This window comes from Podarcis gaigeae (genome assembly GCF_964106915.1).
Source record: "Podarcis gaigeae genome assembly, chromosome: 13".
Taxonomy (NCBI): Eukaryota; Metazoa; Chordata; class Lepidosauria; order Squamata; family Lacertidae; genus Podarcis; species Podarcis gaigeae.
In genome coordinates this window covers 45,299,855-45,314,021 of record NC_139689.1, presented here as the reverse complement: position 1 = coordinate 45,314,021, position 14,167 = coordinate 45,299,855, and the positions used below count along the sequence as shown (strand labels likewise).

Below are 14,167 nucleotides of genomic sequence, written 5' to 3'. Positions count from 1 at the left end.
AAAATTGATAAAAGTAATAGCCTATATGAAGGCGCCCAAAAAATGTTCAAGCAAAGATTATGGGATAATGCACACAGTGACTTGCGATCTCAATCACACGCAGTCTGTAGTCCGCTGGCAGTAGGAGTACAATATGTGCATGTCTTTAAGTTAACATCTTACATTAAAAACCTGACAGTGCCAAACTATCGAAGGCTTTTCACTAAAGCCAGACTAAACGTCTTTCCTTCTGCAATGTTGGATGGCAGGTTGAGAGGAGTTCCCTACAAGGACAGACTTTGCTCGTGTGCTCAAGACATCGATTCCATAAAACATATTTTGTTGCACTGTGCAAAATATGAGCAAGCCAGGGCTGAACTGATACTACCCTTGCTGGTACCTTTCCTGGGAAAATCAGAGGTTCACTGTGTCAGGTTCCTATTGGAAGACCGGACAAATGCTAGAACATTAGCAGCGGCAAAGTTTTTATCGGTGGTTGCAAGACCCAACGATCCCTATATTCTGAACAAAATGCTTGTTTAACCTGGAGGTAGGCTGTATGAATTGTGTATTGCTTTGTAACGATTTCTTGGGTCTCTGGACCGTAATAAAGATCGTTGTTGTTGATAAAAGTAACAGCCTGTGGCGTGCAGTCATCATTTGTATTGTAATTCTGGATAGCTCAGCGTAAACTCACCTGGCAACCTTGCAGTCCCAACCACATGTGGCCAATGTGCTTTTCCTTCTGCATCCCTGGCAACACCATGGTACAGACCATGGATGGGGAGCTGGTAGCAGCAGATGCTGTTGACATACAGTTCCCATCATCCTTGAACCCTGGCCAGGCCAGCTGGGGAATCTAATGGGAGTCCAAAACACTGGGAAGACCACAGGTTCTCTTACCTGTGGCCGAGGGTTTTTAGGCACTTATTTGGGGACTTCACCCTCATCTGCAAATATTACACTTGCTAGGAGTGACAAAGGTGCTCTAAAATATGATTTTAAGCCGTAGGGGAGGTCCTCGAGGCACCACACACCAAATATAAATTAATATTTTGGTTGCCAAATTATATGCGTAAGTAGCTGGCCAAATATTTGGTGGAGGGGCATAGAGCTCTCATCTTAACACAGTAACATCCCCGTTCCTTTTATGCTTAGCTTTGATTTATTCTTATAGTGTATGTTAAACAATATATTCAAATAGCTCTCTTCACTGAAACTATGATGGATGCTGAGTTGCACCTATTTGGGTGGATCACAGAAATATTATAGGTAATGTATACCTGCTTTACCACCTTGTGATCTGTTGTTAAGTAGTGTAACCTAGAAGTAGGGGGCAGGGTCTGTGATTCACATACCGTTGAGGAGAAAGCTCTCTCCTCCCATTACCCCCATGGGAGTGACACTGTTCATGCACCATTGCTCTGCACTACATGGAACAGGGTTAATTGATGCTGCCTAGTAGTCAGCATAGGGACGCGGGTGGCGCTGTGGTCTAAACGACAGAGCCTAGGGCTTGCCGATCAGAAGGTTGGCAGTTCGAATCCCCACAATGGGATGAGCTCCCATTGCTCAGTCCCTGCTCCTGCCAACCTAGCAGTTCGAAAGCACGTCAAAGTGCAAGTAGATAATCTTTGTGTATGATCATGTACAGGACGCGGATGGCGCTGTGGGTTAAACCACAGAGCCTAGGACTTGCCAATCAGAAGGTCGGCAGTTCGAATCCCCACGAAGGGGTGAGCTCCCATTGCTCGGTCCCTGCTCCTGCCAACCTAGCAGTTCGAAAGCACGTCAAAGTGCAAGTAGATAAATAGGTACTGCTCCAGTGGGAAGGTAAATGGCATTTCCGTGCGCTGCTCTGGTTCACCAGAAGCGGCTTAGTCATGCTGGCCACATGACCCGGAAGCTGTACACCGGCTCCCTCGGCCAATAAAGTGAGATGAGTGCCGCAACCCCAGAGTCGTCCCCGACTGGACCTAACGGTCAGGGATCCCTTTACCTTTACCTTTAGTAGCCAGCGTAAGACAAGGGTTTGGACTAGATGACTCTTGAGGTTCATTCCAGCTCTACAATTCTATCATTCTATGATCTTGCTTCTTTTGGAATGCTTCAGCATTGTGGGTCCTAGTTGCAAAGCACCGCTTGCATTCATTGCACCAACGCAATTTTCTTGCAACACTGACATTATGCCGTTCTGCTTTATAAGGTTGACCTAGTGCAGCAGTTAGTTCCCACTGGCCTCAAAATTTGTGGCCACGGACGCAGCAAGGCTTCTGGGCTGCAAGTATATGAGCAGCACTTCTGTACAAATGCATGTTCTGAAATAGAGGCATTGGAACCTGCCTTATGTCGAGTCAGACCAGTGGCTCATCTAGTTCAGTGTTGTCTACACTGAATGGCAGCATCATTCCAGACTTCAGACAGGAGACATCCCCAACCCTAACCCTAACCCTCCCTGGAGATGTTGGGGGTTGAACCTTGAAACATCTGCATCCACAGCTGTTGCTCCACCACTGAGCTCTGGCCATTAGAGAACTGTGGAATCAATTCATTAATCTATTTCTCTTTACAGTGGTACCTCTGGATGCGAACGGGATCCGTTCCAGAGCCCCGTTTGCATCCAGAAGCGAACGCAACCCGCGTCCGCGGGTCGCAATTCGCCACTTCCGCGCATGCGCGTGATGTCATTTTGACTCTCTGCACATGCGCGAGCAGCGAAACCCGGAAGTAACGCGCTCTGTTACTTCTGGGTCGCCACAGCGCACAATCCGAAAATACTTATCCCGAAGCTACTTCAACCCGAGGTATGACTGTATTCTGATTGATGTATACATTAAGCAAAGTTGGGGTGCTTGCTGCAGTTATGTGTTTACCCGTAACCTTTTGCAACAGACTACAAAATTAAAACCAAAAGGATTCCATATTATGTTTTAAGTGTGATTCTTTTGAATTGTTTACCAGCTTCCTTTGAGAATCTAACCCAAAACAGACAAGTTGTTTTCAGGTTATATCAATGCCTATGCTATATGCTCATCTCCTCCTTATCATAACTTTTTTGTTGTTGTATATTTTAGAGTGTAGGTGTTATAGTATTATCTTGATTCGTGATGTAATAGTTTGTACTTTCGCTTTTAAGAAAGCACAAACAAAAAAAAATAGTTTGTGAGAAACCCAGATTTAAAAACTCCAAACCCCTAAAATTCTTCAATTCGTTTAGCGTATATGTATAGATACAGATGCCTAAAACATTTCTACAACTTGACAGGCAAAGTGGAAGGGAGCCTGCAAAGATCTCTGTAACTGTGCTAAACACAAGATATACATGTCTATTCCGAAGTAAGTCCCATTGAGTTCAGTGGGGCTTACTCCCAGGGAAGTTTGCCTGGGATTACAACCTTAGTAATTTAAGTTCTTTTTCATAAAAGGCTTATAGTACAATTTCTAGTTTTTGACTGAATCAAGCTAGCTTTTCCCAGTGCTTCCCCCCCCCAAAATGTTCAGGGGTACCCTCATTTAACTAAAGAAAATAACCATTTTATAGTTCAAATCGGGGGAAATAAATACAGTAAGTGGACAAAAGTACAAAGATTCACAAAATGCTTAGGGGTATACGTACCCCTGCAACCCTCCAGGAAAAAAGCACTAGCTTTTCCTAATCTTAACATCTGCTACATATTTGTTGAACATGTTTGGAAATGTACAGAGGTGGGAAATGCTTCTTCCACAGGTACCAACACTCATTAAGTCTACTGCTAATTTATACTGCAGCCTTATCTCAAATGCATCAGATCATACACTTCCTAACCTTAGAACAAGAACTTCCAAGGCCAGCCTGCACAGCATTACGGGATCACTATGTTCCATTCATTTCCTTAATTTACTGAGTTCTTTTGAAAACCCCAGGGGCTGAAGTAATTTTACACATAACACCTCCTAGTAGAATTTAAAGCTGCTGCCTGCTGAATTAATGCTGGACGCAGGTGGCGCTGTGGGTTAAACCACAGAGCCTAGGACTTGCCAATCAGAAGGTCGGCGGTTCGAATCGCCACGACAGGGTGAGCTCCCATTGCTCAGTCCCTGCTCCTGCCAACCTAGCAGTTCGAAAGCAGGTCAAAGTGCAAGTAGATAAATAGGTACCGCTCCGGCGGAAAGGTAAACGGCGTTTCCATGCACTGCTCTGGTTCGCCAGAAGCAGCTTAGTCAGGCTGGCCACATGACCCGGAAGCTGTACACTGGCTCCCTCGGCCAGTAAAGCGAGATGAGCGCCGCAACCCCAGAGTCGGTCACGACTGCACCTACTGGTCAGGGGTCCCTTTACCTTTACTTTTAAGGCAATTTATTACTTTGTCCCTGAATCTAAGGGTACATCTGCACTGGAAACCTGAACTGGTTTTATACTGGCTGTCATCTTCCTCTATGAGGAACCCTGGAAATTGTTTTGAGAAGGTGTGGGGAATTCTGTCAAATAATTCCTAGTTCTTTCATAAAGATCCAAACCCACCCACCCCCCTTCTACAAATGCTGTTGAGTTGCTCAGTTCTCCAAGTTGCATACAACATCTGGAATCAACAGCAGTCTTGGCCTGGTTGAAAGTAATTCTGATTCTTACTGGATCGCTGTAGACTGCCACCTGCTACTTCTCCCCATTTTACCAGTCATTCCTAGCATATGTGGAAAAACCTAGATTTACACGCACTGAGTAGATGAGACAATATCGTGAGCTCTCTGGAACTCACACTTCTAGGTTGAGAAGGATGAGCTTGATGACATGTCTAGTTACGGCTGCAGGGAGTTGCTAATATAGCCCTCCTGACTACAGGAACCTTGGCAAACCATGCTTGACGAAATTTGTATGGCCAGCTCAAAGAATTCTGATATTCATGTTAAGAACCTTGTCCGTGATTTGATACTCTATCCTCTTGTTCTCTCTTTCTTCCTTTCTGTTAGGGATTGGTTTTCTTGTTGCCTCCTCCAAAGGCTTTGGGACAGCTCACATAGCGACCCGCGATCCCGATCTTATGTAATTTGTAGCCCAGTCGCAGCTGGAATCCAATATCCTTTCAGATATCCTCATACCTTATGAATTTGTCTGTACCTACCTATCAGCGTTTATTTACCAAAGCCAGACTAAATGTATTTCCTTTGGAAGCTCTAAATGGCAGACTGAGAGGCATCCCCTATCAGAATAGGCTTTGTTTATGTTCTCAGGACGTCGATTGTATGAAGCATATCCTACTGCATTGTGGGCAAGCAATGAGCTTGCCCACAATGCAGTATGCAATATGAGCAAGCAAGGGATCAACTGATCAAACCCTTACTGGGAAATTTGCCGGGAAAATCTGAAGCCTCCCATATTAAATACCTTTTGGAAGACAGATCAAATGATATTACACTGGCCGTGGCAAAGTTTCTTTCGGAGGATATAAGAAACAAAGATCATTATGCCCTAGGTGAAACAAAATGACTGCTTTGGTTTCTTTGGTTTCTTCCATCTGTCTTTCTGGCCGTTTTAACTGTATCTAGTTTTGAAATTGTTTTGTGGATCTGTGGACCACAATAAAGTTTTGATTTGATTTGATTTGTTGCCTCCACACCTAAGGATACCCTTCCTTCCCAATACACCATCTTAGAGAATTCACTTCCTACGGCCGTAGAGTTTTGAAGATCTTCCTCTGACAAAACATTCTTCCACAGTTGCCAGTGTGGTCACAACTCACTCAACGCGGCCACATACAAAGAGGTATCTGCATGCCACACTATCAGCCATGTTCATGCCAAGTTCCAGAGAAAATTCAGAGATTCCATTTACCACCCACTTGCTGAAATTCCACCCCCTTGTAAACTCCGCCCACCCACCTCAAACTACAATGTGCCTTTGCCCAAGGTAAAGGATTCTGAGCCACTTTGGGCTTCTCACCTGTTCGCCATCCTTGAGACAAGCGCTGGTGTAGGCTCTGCCGGGCACTTTTGGCAATGAGAGCTGCCAGGTCTTCAAAGTTCAAGATGAACATGATGACGACTCCTTCTTCATTCTTGACCGGGACCACATCCACCAAACACCGGATACAGGATGCTGCCATGAAAAAAACATGACACAACAAGTGAAGACGAGATGGAGAAGCAGCTCAGCCAGCAAGGAATGCATCACCCAGCCATCGCCAGCTCAAAACTGTTTTTTAATGATGTCATTGTATCATCACCATCTGTTTATTTGTATGCCACTTTCCCGCAAAATTGTGCCCAAAGTGGCTCACAACATCTCATGTGATCAATGGTTTTTTTTTATTTAAGAAAAGCATATTAGAAACAATTAGAAACAATAATATCAATAATAATAATAATCCATGCACATTTTATTTAAATATGTAATTCAATTCCACACTGTCCCTGGATGCCCTCAATGTTCAAGAAGCTGTATATGAGACAGCGTTGCTGTGTTCTGGTGAAATATCCCAGTACCAATAGTTTGGAAAGAGCACAAACTTGCAGCCTATAGAAAACAAGCTGCACTGATGTTACAAACCCAGTAATTTAGCTAAAGGGAGGAACTGGTGCTGTTTTGCATCAGAGTTACAAGTTATATGTCCCTATGGATGGTGCTGTGGCAATGATGCTGTCTGAGAGGATGGGTATTGCAACCAAGACCTTTTGGTAAATTAATCTTTGTGTATGATCATGTACAGGACGCGGATGGCGCTGTGGGTTAAACCACAGAGCCTAGGACTTGCCAATCAGAAGGTCGGCAGTTCGAATCCCCACGAAGGGGTGAGCTCCCATTGCTCGGTCCCTGCTCCTGCCAACCTAGCAATTTGAAAGCACGTCAAAGTGCAAGTAGATAAATAGGTACCGCTCCAGCGGGAAGGTGAATGGCATTTCCGTGCGCTGCTCTGGTTCGCCAGAAGCAGCTTAGTCATGCTGGCCACATGACCCAGAAGCTGTACACCGGCTCCCTCGGCCAATAAAGAGAGATGAGCGCCGCAACCCCAGAGTCGGCCACGACTGGACCTACTGGTCAGGGGTCCCTTTACCTTTATGATCATGTATGATCATGTGTAGACAGGAGAAGGACAACAGAAGGATGACTCTCCCCTAGCATTCTCTTGCAAAGTCCCCACCCAAAAATGTATTATCAAGTGGTGAATTCAGCAGAGCCTTACATTCTGAAAAGCACCACCTCGTTTAAAAGTCAGCCATATGCAGCACAGGGATTGGGAACCTCTGGCACTCTGGATGCTACTAGACTCCAACTCCTATCCATCCTGGATGGAAGACCAGGGATGACAGAAGCTGTAGACCAGGCACAGGCAAACTCCGGCCCTCCAGATGTTTGGGACTACAATTCCCATCATCCCTGACCACTGGTCCTGTTAGCTAGGGAGGATGGGAATTGTAGTCCCAAACATCTGGAGGGCCGGAGTTTGCCTATGCCTGCTGTAGACCAACCACATCTGGATGGCCGCAGGTTCCCTATCCCTGCTCTATTAAGGGGTCTGTTGTGGTAGCTTCACAAAGTTCTCTGAACCCCAGGACCAATGAGCTTTGCCATGAGAACATAGCCAGCCAATTACTCACTGGAATTAATGAAAGTTATGTCTGATTATTTTAAAAAAAATAACAAGGAGGCAATGAGAGCTACTTCTAATGCAGGGTTTAGATTTCAAAACCAAAGAAAGCAGCTTCTTGTTACGGCTCTCTAGTAACCAAGAAAAGTAGAAGTAAGAGTAGTCATAGCAGCAGTATTTTGGCTTACAACCAAAACAATGCTAAAATATGGTATCTTCTAAGCAGCTTGAACCACAACACAGCACAAAACAGTCTGGATTTAGCTCACTGATTATAGTCTCTCTCTGATGAAAAAAGTAACATGTGAAATAGTCCTTTCTTTGGCATGTTGTCTTTCCCACGCGACAATGATTTGCCTGTTCATTTGTGCCACTACGGCTGCAGTGATGGTAGTAACAGATGCTACACTACTACACACAATTGAACAAAATGCTGTCTCAGGGCCAAACAACATGTGATGCTTAGATGTGTCTTTGTACCTAGTGTGTGTGTTGTTCTTTTTTTTTTTTAAATGCAGATTGTATTATATTGCATGACTGCACGAAAAATGCCAAAATTTTCAGAGGCAAATATTATTTCGAACTACATACCTACTATATGGAATTGGACAAGTGGACAATGTAAATGGACTTTCTGTGCCCTTACTATGGACAAAAGACTGATATTGCTGCCTTGGAAAGTTAAATGTACGGCCCCATTTATTCAATGGATCGAAGACCTCACTGCAACCCAGAGACACCAACATGCCTCCCACATTGAGGGGGCCCAGCGTCGTGTGACATCATGCGCCCCTCCACACAACACGCGAGTGCTTGGGCGGCGGCGGGGGGGGGGAGGAGTACAGAAGTCAATCTTAACCTGTGCTGTTCAGGGAGTCCGTTTGAGTCCTAGAACTGTTTGAAAACCAAGATGCGGCTTCAGATTGGCTGCAGGAGCTACATGGGTCAATGATCTGACTAGCTGCACTGGCAGAGGACAACTTGCCCTTTGGCCTGGCAAGAAAGAGCTGTTATGCTTACTGGACCAAGTGGGGAGCAAATGGGAGCAAATGAAGAAATCAAGACTAGACAGGATATTCCTTCTGCCCTTCTCCGCCCAGTCTTTCCCCCCTCAATGCATCTTCCAGTGACACAGTTAGTCCACGGGTTGTGTAAGGCACATATTTCTTATCTCAACAGCTCAAGCAATTGCACAGGGGACAAGGCTTAACATAGCACCCGGCGCTACGTAGCGCTGATTCTATGCTTTTCCTGGCAGCGCTCCCACTTCATCTGTCGCCGCTGCAGCGGGAGAAGAGCGGATGAGATTGCTTTTGCCCATGCAGTTTTAAAGAGCTCAGGTTCCCATAGCCAGGAGCAGATGGCCAGCGTCTCAGAACTTCAAAATCTACAGTGACGTCAGCTACACACAATGCAAGTTGCTGCTGGAAGGGGAGGGAGAGAGGAAGGGGGGGGGGTTGTATCCATTTAAATCCAGGCTCTGTGATTTTAAAATCTATTTAAGAACCAGGTGGTTTAGAAGCCAGGGGAGGGGGGGGGTTCAACGATGAAATTACCAGTATTTAGGGAACGGGCTTTAGCACATCATAAGCGAGGAACACATAGTAGCCTCAATCACAGTGGCATTCTTGTTTTGATTTATTGTTTTAGCTGAAGATTGTAATGGGAAAAAATTAGCAGTCCACAAAAGGCTCAAAATATTGAAGTTCTAGTTACTGTACTTTTTACAGGATTTATTAGGGGGGAAAAACATATGCTGCCAGCAGAGGGCACTGTCTCCAGGGGAAAAAGTGGTGGAATTAGTCATAGGAAAGGTTTTATCAGTAGTTGTTAATATCTGCAGCATTGCTGAGTACCAGGGTGCACAAGTCTGCAGTAGTGCTCTGTTTAAAGTACCTCCAAATTGAGGGAGAAGTGAAATGAAAGGAGTGACTCCAGTAATGCTCAGGTAGACAGCATTAGCAAGAGAGATCTTAGCTGCATGTTGGGCAAATGGGATAATTGGCCCTGGGTGATACTGTATTTGCTGGAGGTATAGTTCTGGAGCCACTTCCCCTCTTGGGCACCGTAACTTGGTATACCCTCTACCCTAGAAATAGCATATCAATGCCTCCATCTTCCCGACATGTTCATTATGGGTTGTGAATTCAAATGAGGCAGGGGTCAGCAAACTTTTTCAGAAGGGCCACTACACTGTCCCTCAGACCTTGTGGGGAGCCGGACTATATTTTTTTTTGGGGGGGGGGAATTATGCAAGGGCACCACGAGCCTCGGTGGCTGTTTACCTGTGTCTTGCGAGCAGCAGGGCCTGGTGGTGGCAGAGGGAAGATGAGCGACGCGCGAAAGGGTTCCAGAGATGGGCTGCTTAAAATTGCGGCTGCTGCTGCTGCTGGCACCAACAAAGCCCAGCCCCTTCCTCCTCTAGGCAGGGCAGGGTGAAGCCAGGAGGAGGGAGGGAGGAGGCGCCGCCAAGTGAGGGAGAGAACGTGCACGCTGGCGATCCACGCAGTGATTCCCGGACCGTCCATGGGCCGGATCCAGAAGGCAATTGGGCCTGATCCGGCCCGCGAGCCTTAATTTGCCGACCCATGAACTAAGGTATACTCAGCGAACACCCACGGAAATGAATGAATCTATATTAATTGTGTCATCTCACTGGGTCTACTCTTGAGTAGGACTAACACTGGCTGCAGCATTATTACACTAACAATTGTTTCCTGATCTGAGGGACACATACATGTGCAGAAACTGAACTATTCCAGACCAAATAAGGCAAACTAGGGGTTAAGGCAAAATGGCTTTGGGTGGCACAGGTGTCTCAGCTAGAACTTTTTCTGGTTTCATTCTCTGACCACCCACTGGCTCAGGCAGGGTCTGATTTACGTATGGTAGCCATACGTTCAAAATTTCCAGGTCATACCTGGAATACTGCAGTCGAAAGCAGTGTTCAGGCGGAAATCTGGATGTATGGCCACCCATGTCAGCAGTGCCGTTTTTGCCAATTTCTCTGAAAAATAGCTCAAAAACGTCATTGTTTAAAAGCAATTTTGCCAGAAAAGCTCAACAACTTTTGTGTCTGGACTTTCATTTTTTGAAATATGGCAACCCTAGATTTACGGAGCCCCTGTTCTGATTCTGAGTGGTGCCTGATATGGGATGGTAGGGATTAATAGAAATCTGGCACTTAAATTTAGGAAATGGAACTAGATCTCAAGACAAAACCACACAACCAGAGGTCTCAGGGTTGACAGAAAGTTAGAGAAAGGGGCAAGAAGGCTAAGTCATCTCTCTTGTGTTCTGCTTCCCCATCTACTCCACCCCTGAGAAACTTAAAATGTAGCCCTTGGGGGGCTATTTTCCTTAGGACAAGAGAGCAAAAGATTGTAATGATGGACTGGAAAGGAGCGCAGCAGGCAAGAGCATGCAGAAATTGGTGCAGGGTCCAAGTACAGCCCACTAGACAGCTTTTTCGCCATCCTCAGTTTCCAGCATTGCAAAGGCTCCTTCGGACACCAGTACTTCTTCCAGCTGCAACTGTGTCTTCTGAGAAAGCCTTGCTATGTAGCCGAGTTGTTGTTGTTTAGTTGTTTAGTCGTGTCCGACTCTTCGTGACCCCATGGACCAGAGCACGCCAGGCACTTCTGTCTTCCACTACCTCCCGCAGTTTTGTCAAACTCATGCTGGTAGCTACGAGAACACTGTCCAACCATCTTGTCCTCTGTCGTCCCCTTCTCCTTGTGCCCTCATCCTTTCCCAACATCAGGGTCTTTTCCAGGGAGTCTTCTCTTCTCATGAGGTGGCCAAAGTATTGGAGCCTCAGCTTCAGGATCTGTCCTTCCAGTGAGCACTCAGGGCTGATTTCCTCCAGAATGGAGAGGTTTGATCTTCTTGCAGTCCATGGGACTCTCAAGAGTCTCCTCCAGCACCATAATTCAAAAGCATCCATTCTTGGGCGATCAGCCTTCTTTATGGTCCAGCTCTCACTTCCATACATCACTACTGGGAAAACTATAGCCGAGTAGCCAAAACTAATTGTAAGGCTTCCTTGCTTAAACGTCACAGGCATGTAATCAACTTTGATTACTCCCACTATTAGGTTCCATCCCGAATGAACAAGGGCTCCAGGGAGAAAGTGAAGCCCCTACACACAACAAAATGCCTTTTCCCATCAGGATATTTTTAAAAAGTGTAAGGGGCAGCCATGGATCCATATTTTGTTGCACTAGAAAAACCCGGATGAGCGACAGATAGGATGCAAAGGAAGAATATCAAGGTGTTTTATTCTGATTCACACAGAGACAGCAGCCCAGTTCAGTGGTACCTCAGGTTAAAAACTTAATTTGTTCTGGAGGTCCATTCTTAACCCAAAACTGTTCTTAACCTGAGGTACCACTTTAGCTATTGGGGCCTCCTGCTGTCACTGCACTGCAATTTCTGTTCTCATCCTGAAGCAAAGTTCTTAACCCGAGGTACTATTTCTGGGTTAGCAGAGTCTGTAACCTGAAGCGTCTGTAACCCGAGGTACCACTGTAGATTGATAAGCCATTTTCTGGCTCAGTTCCTGTGATGTTAGTGAAGCAATCCCCATAGGGTGGCACAATGAGAAATGCTGGGAAAACTTAAATAGAAAGAGTGTGAACAGCAGGCTGTTTACAGGAAGCTTATCAAGACTAGAGAAAGGGATGGAAAGAAGAGGATAACCAAAACAGCAATTAGAGCAGAAAATAGATGGAGCAAAACTAACTGATGTCGTCAGGAAAGGTTTGGCTTCTTGGACCATGGTCTCCACTTCCTGGAGGAAGGACTTCTAGCAAGAGATGGGCTGCTCCTCACAGTGGCTGGCAAGAATGTATTTGCTAAGAGTCTCACGAAACTGATCAGGAGAGGGAGAAAATATTAACACAGGACAGGGGAACACTTGAATGGAACTGGGGATAATAATTTCATTGATGCACAGTAATCTGAAGTCAGCCTACATAAATCTGCTAAAGGGCAGGAAGTGACAATAAGGAAGCAGCTGGAGAAGAAATTTGATTCAGTTCACCTTTTGTTGTTGTTGTTGTTGTTGTTGTTGTTGTTGTTGTTGTTGTTTAGTCGTTTAGTCGTGTCCGACTCTTCGTGACCCCATGGACCAGAGCATGCCAGGCACTCCTGTCTTCCACTGCCTCCCGAAGTTTGGTCAAACTCATGCTGGTAGCTTCGAGAACACTGTCCAACCATCTTGTCCTCTGTCGTCCCCTTCTCCTTTGCCCTCCATCTTTCCCAACATCAGGGTCTTTTCCAGGGAGTCTTCTCTTCTTAAGAGGTGGCCAAAGTACTGGAGCCTCAGCTTCACAATCTGTCCTTCCAGTGAGCACTCAGGGCTGGCTTTGTCCATGGAGTTTTCTTGGCAGGGATACTGGAGTGGCTTGCCGGTTCCTGCTACAGGTGGATCACGTTTGGTCAAAACTCTCCACTATGACCCGTCCATCTTGGGTGGCCCTGCACGGCATAGCTCATAGCTTCTCTGAGTTATTCAAGCCCCTTCGCCACAGCAAGGCAGTGGTCCATGAAGGATCAGTTCACCTACTGTTAGGCAAATTGAGACAACAGCTTCAGGCAGCAGATGCTAGGAGGTACCTGCGGCAGCCTCCTGGCTGTACCTCCTAAGGCCCCCCAGACCACTCCACACTTTTGGCATGGAGAAAGGAGATAAAGAAAAGTTTCTCTCTCCCCCCCCCCCCATAACTCTAGAACTCACAGACGTCCAATGAAGCTGAATGTTGGAGGAGAGGATTTTGGAAAGATAGTAAGATCTAGCAGGACTTTCTTAAGTTCTTAAAAAACATCCTCCAAATGACAACCAAAGCAAGATTGTTTTTTGCTCTTGCCACCTTCAGACCAGGAGGAAATCCCAGCAGGAATCTCAGGACTCATTCAGACATCTGTTTGCACAGCGATTTCTAAGCACAGGTCCGTGATTTACAGAGTGCATGTGATTTGTCCCACCGCTTTCCCCAGGAAAACTCACTGTTTACTGCTGAATTGGAACTACCGTCAACCCGATTGACATTTGTTCCAATTCAGTGATAAACAGGAGGTATTCCTGGGGAAAGCAGCGGGATGGAAAAAAGCACATAAACCTCTCAGACACAGAACTAGAAATCTGTGCCTAGAAATCGGGACTCAAATGGAAGTCTGGATAGGGCAAAGGAAAAGAGGCGTTCCTTTGGGCAAGTATGTAGGCTCCAAAACTAGTCAGTTCAAAACATATTCAGATGAAATGCAAGCCGGATGCTGGAGTTCTGATGTAACATTCTTGTTTCCATAAAGCCTCACATCGTAGGAGCTGAAATGACACACCGTCTTGTGTACCAGCCACAGCTTATAAAGGGTTATCCAGGGGCACATTAGAGTACACAATCCGCAGGTTTGTTTCAGTACAAACACATCTACAAACACTTGCTGAAAGCTCATTTCCATCTTCTCTTTTTGGACGGTATTTGCATTGTTTTTGATGTTCCCAACATCACAGTTTTCTGCCCACACAATCAAGCCTCCCTGGTGTCTGGCATATCACACCACCTGGGGGCAAAGGTGCTAGATCTCTCCTTCACTGCAATTAAAAATGTTATTCCTGTTTTTAT

General features: G+C 45.8%; 1 protein-coding gene across 4 annotated transcripts in view; it reads right to left on the bottom strand.

The window, feature by feature from the left end:
• The window catches only part of KCNH6 (potassium voltage-gated channel subfamily H member 6), a 124,200-nt gene that overhangs the window by 60,851 nt on the left and 49,182 nt on the right, over positions 1 to 14,167 (bottom strand). For all 4 annotated transcript variants that reach the window (XM_083709064.1, XM_083709068.1, XM_083709066.1 and 1 more), the window contains exon 3: positions 5,897 to 6,052. In XM_083709064.1, coding sequence (XP_083565190.1) covers positions 5,897 to 6,052 — 156 coding nt within the window. The remainder of the gene's footprint in view (positions 1 to 5,896; positions 6,053 to 14,167) is intronic.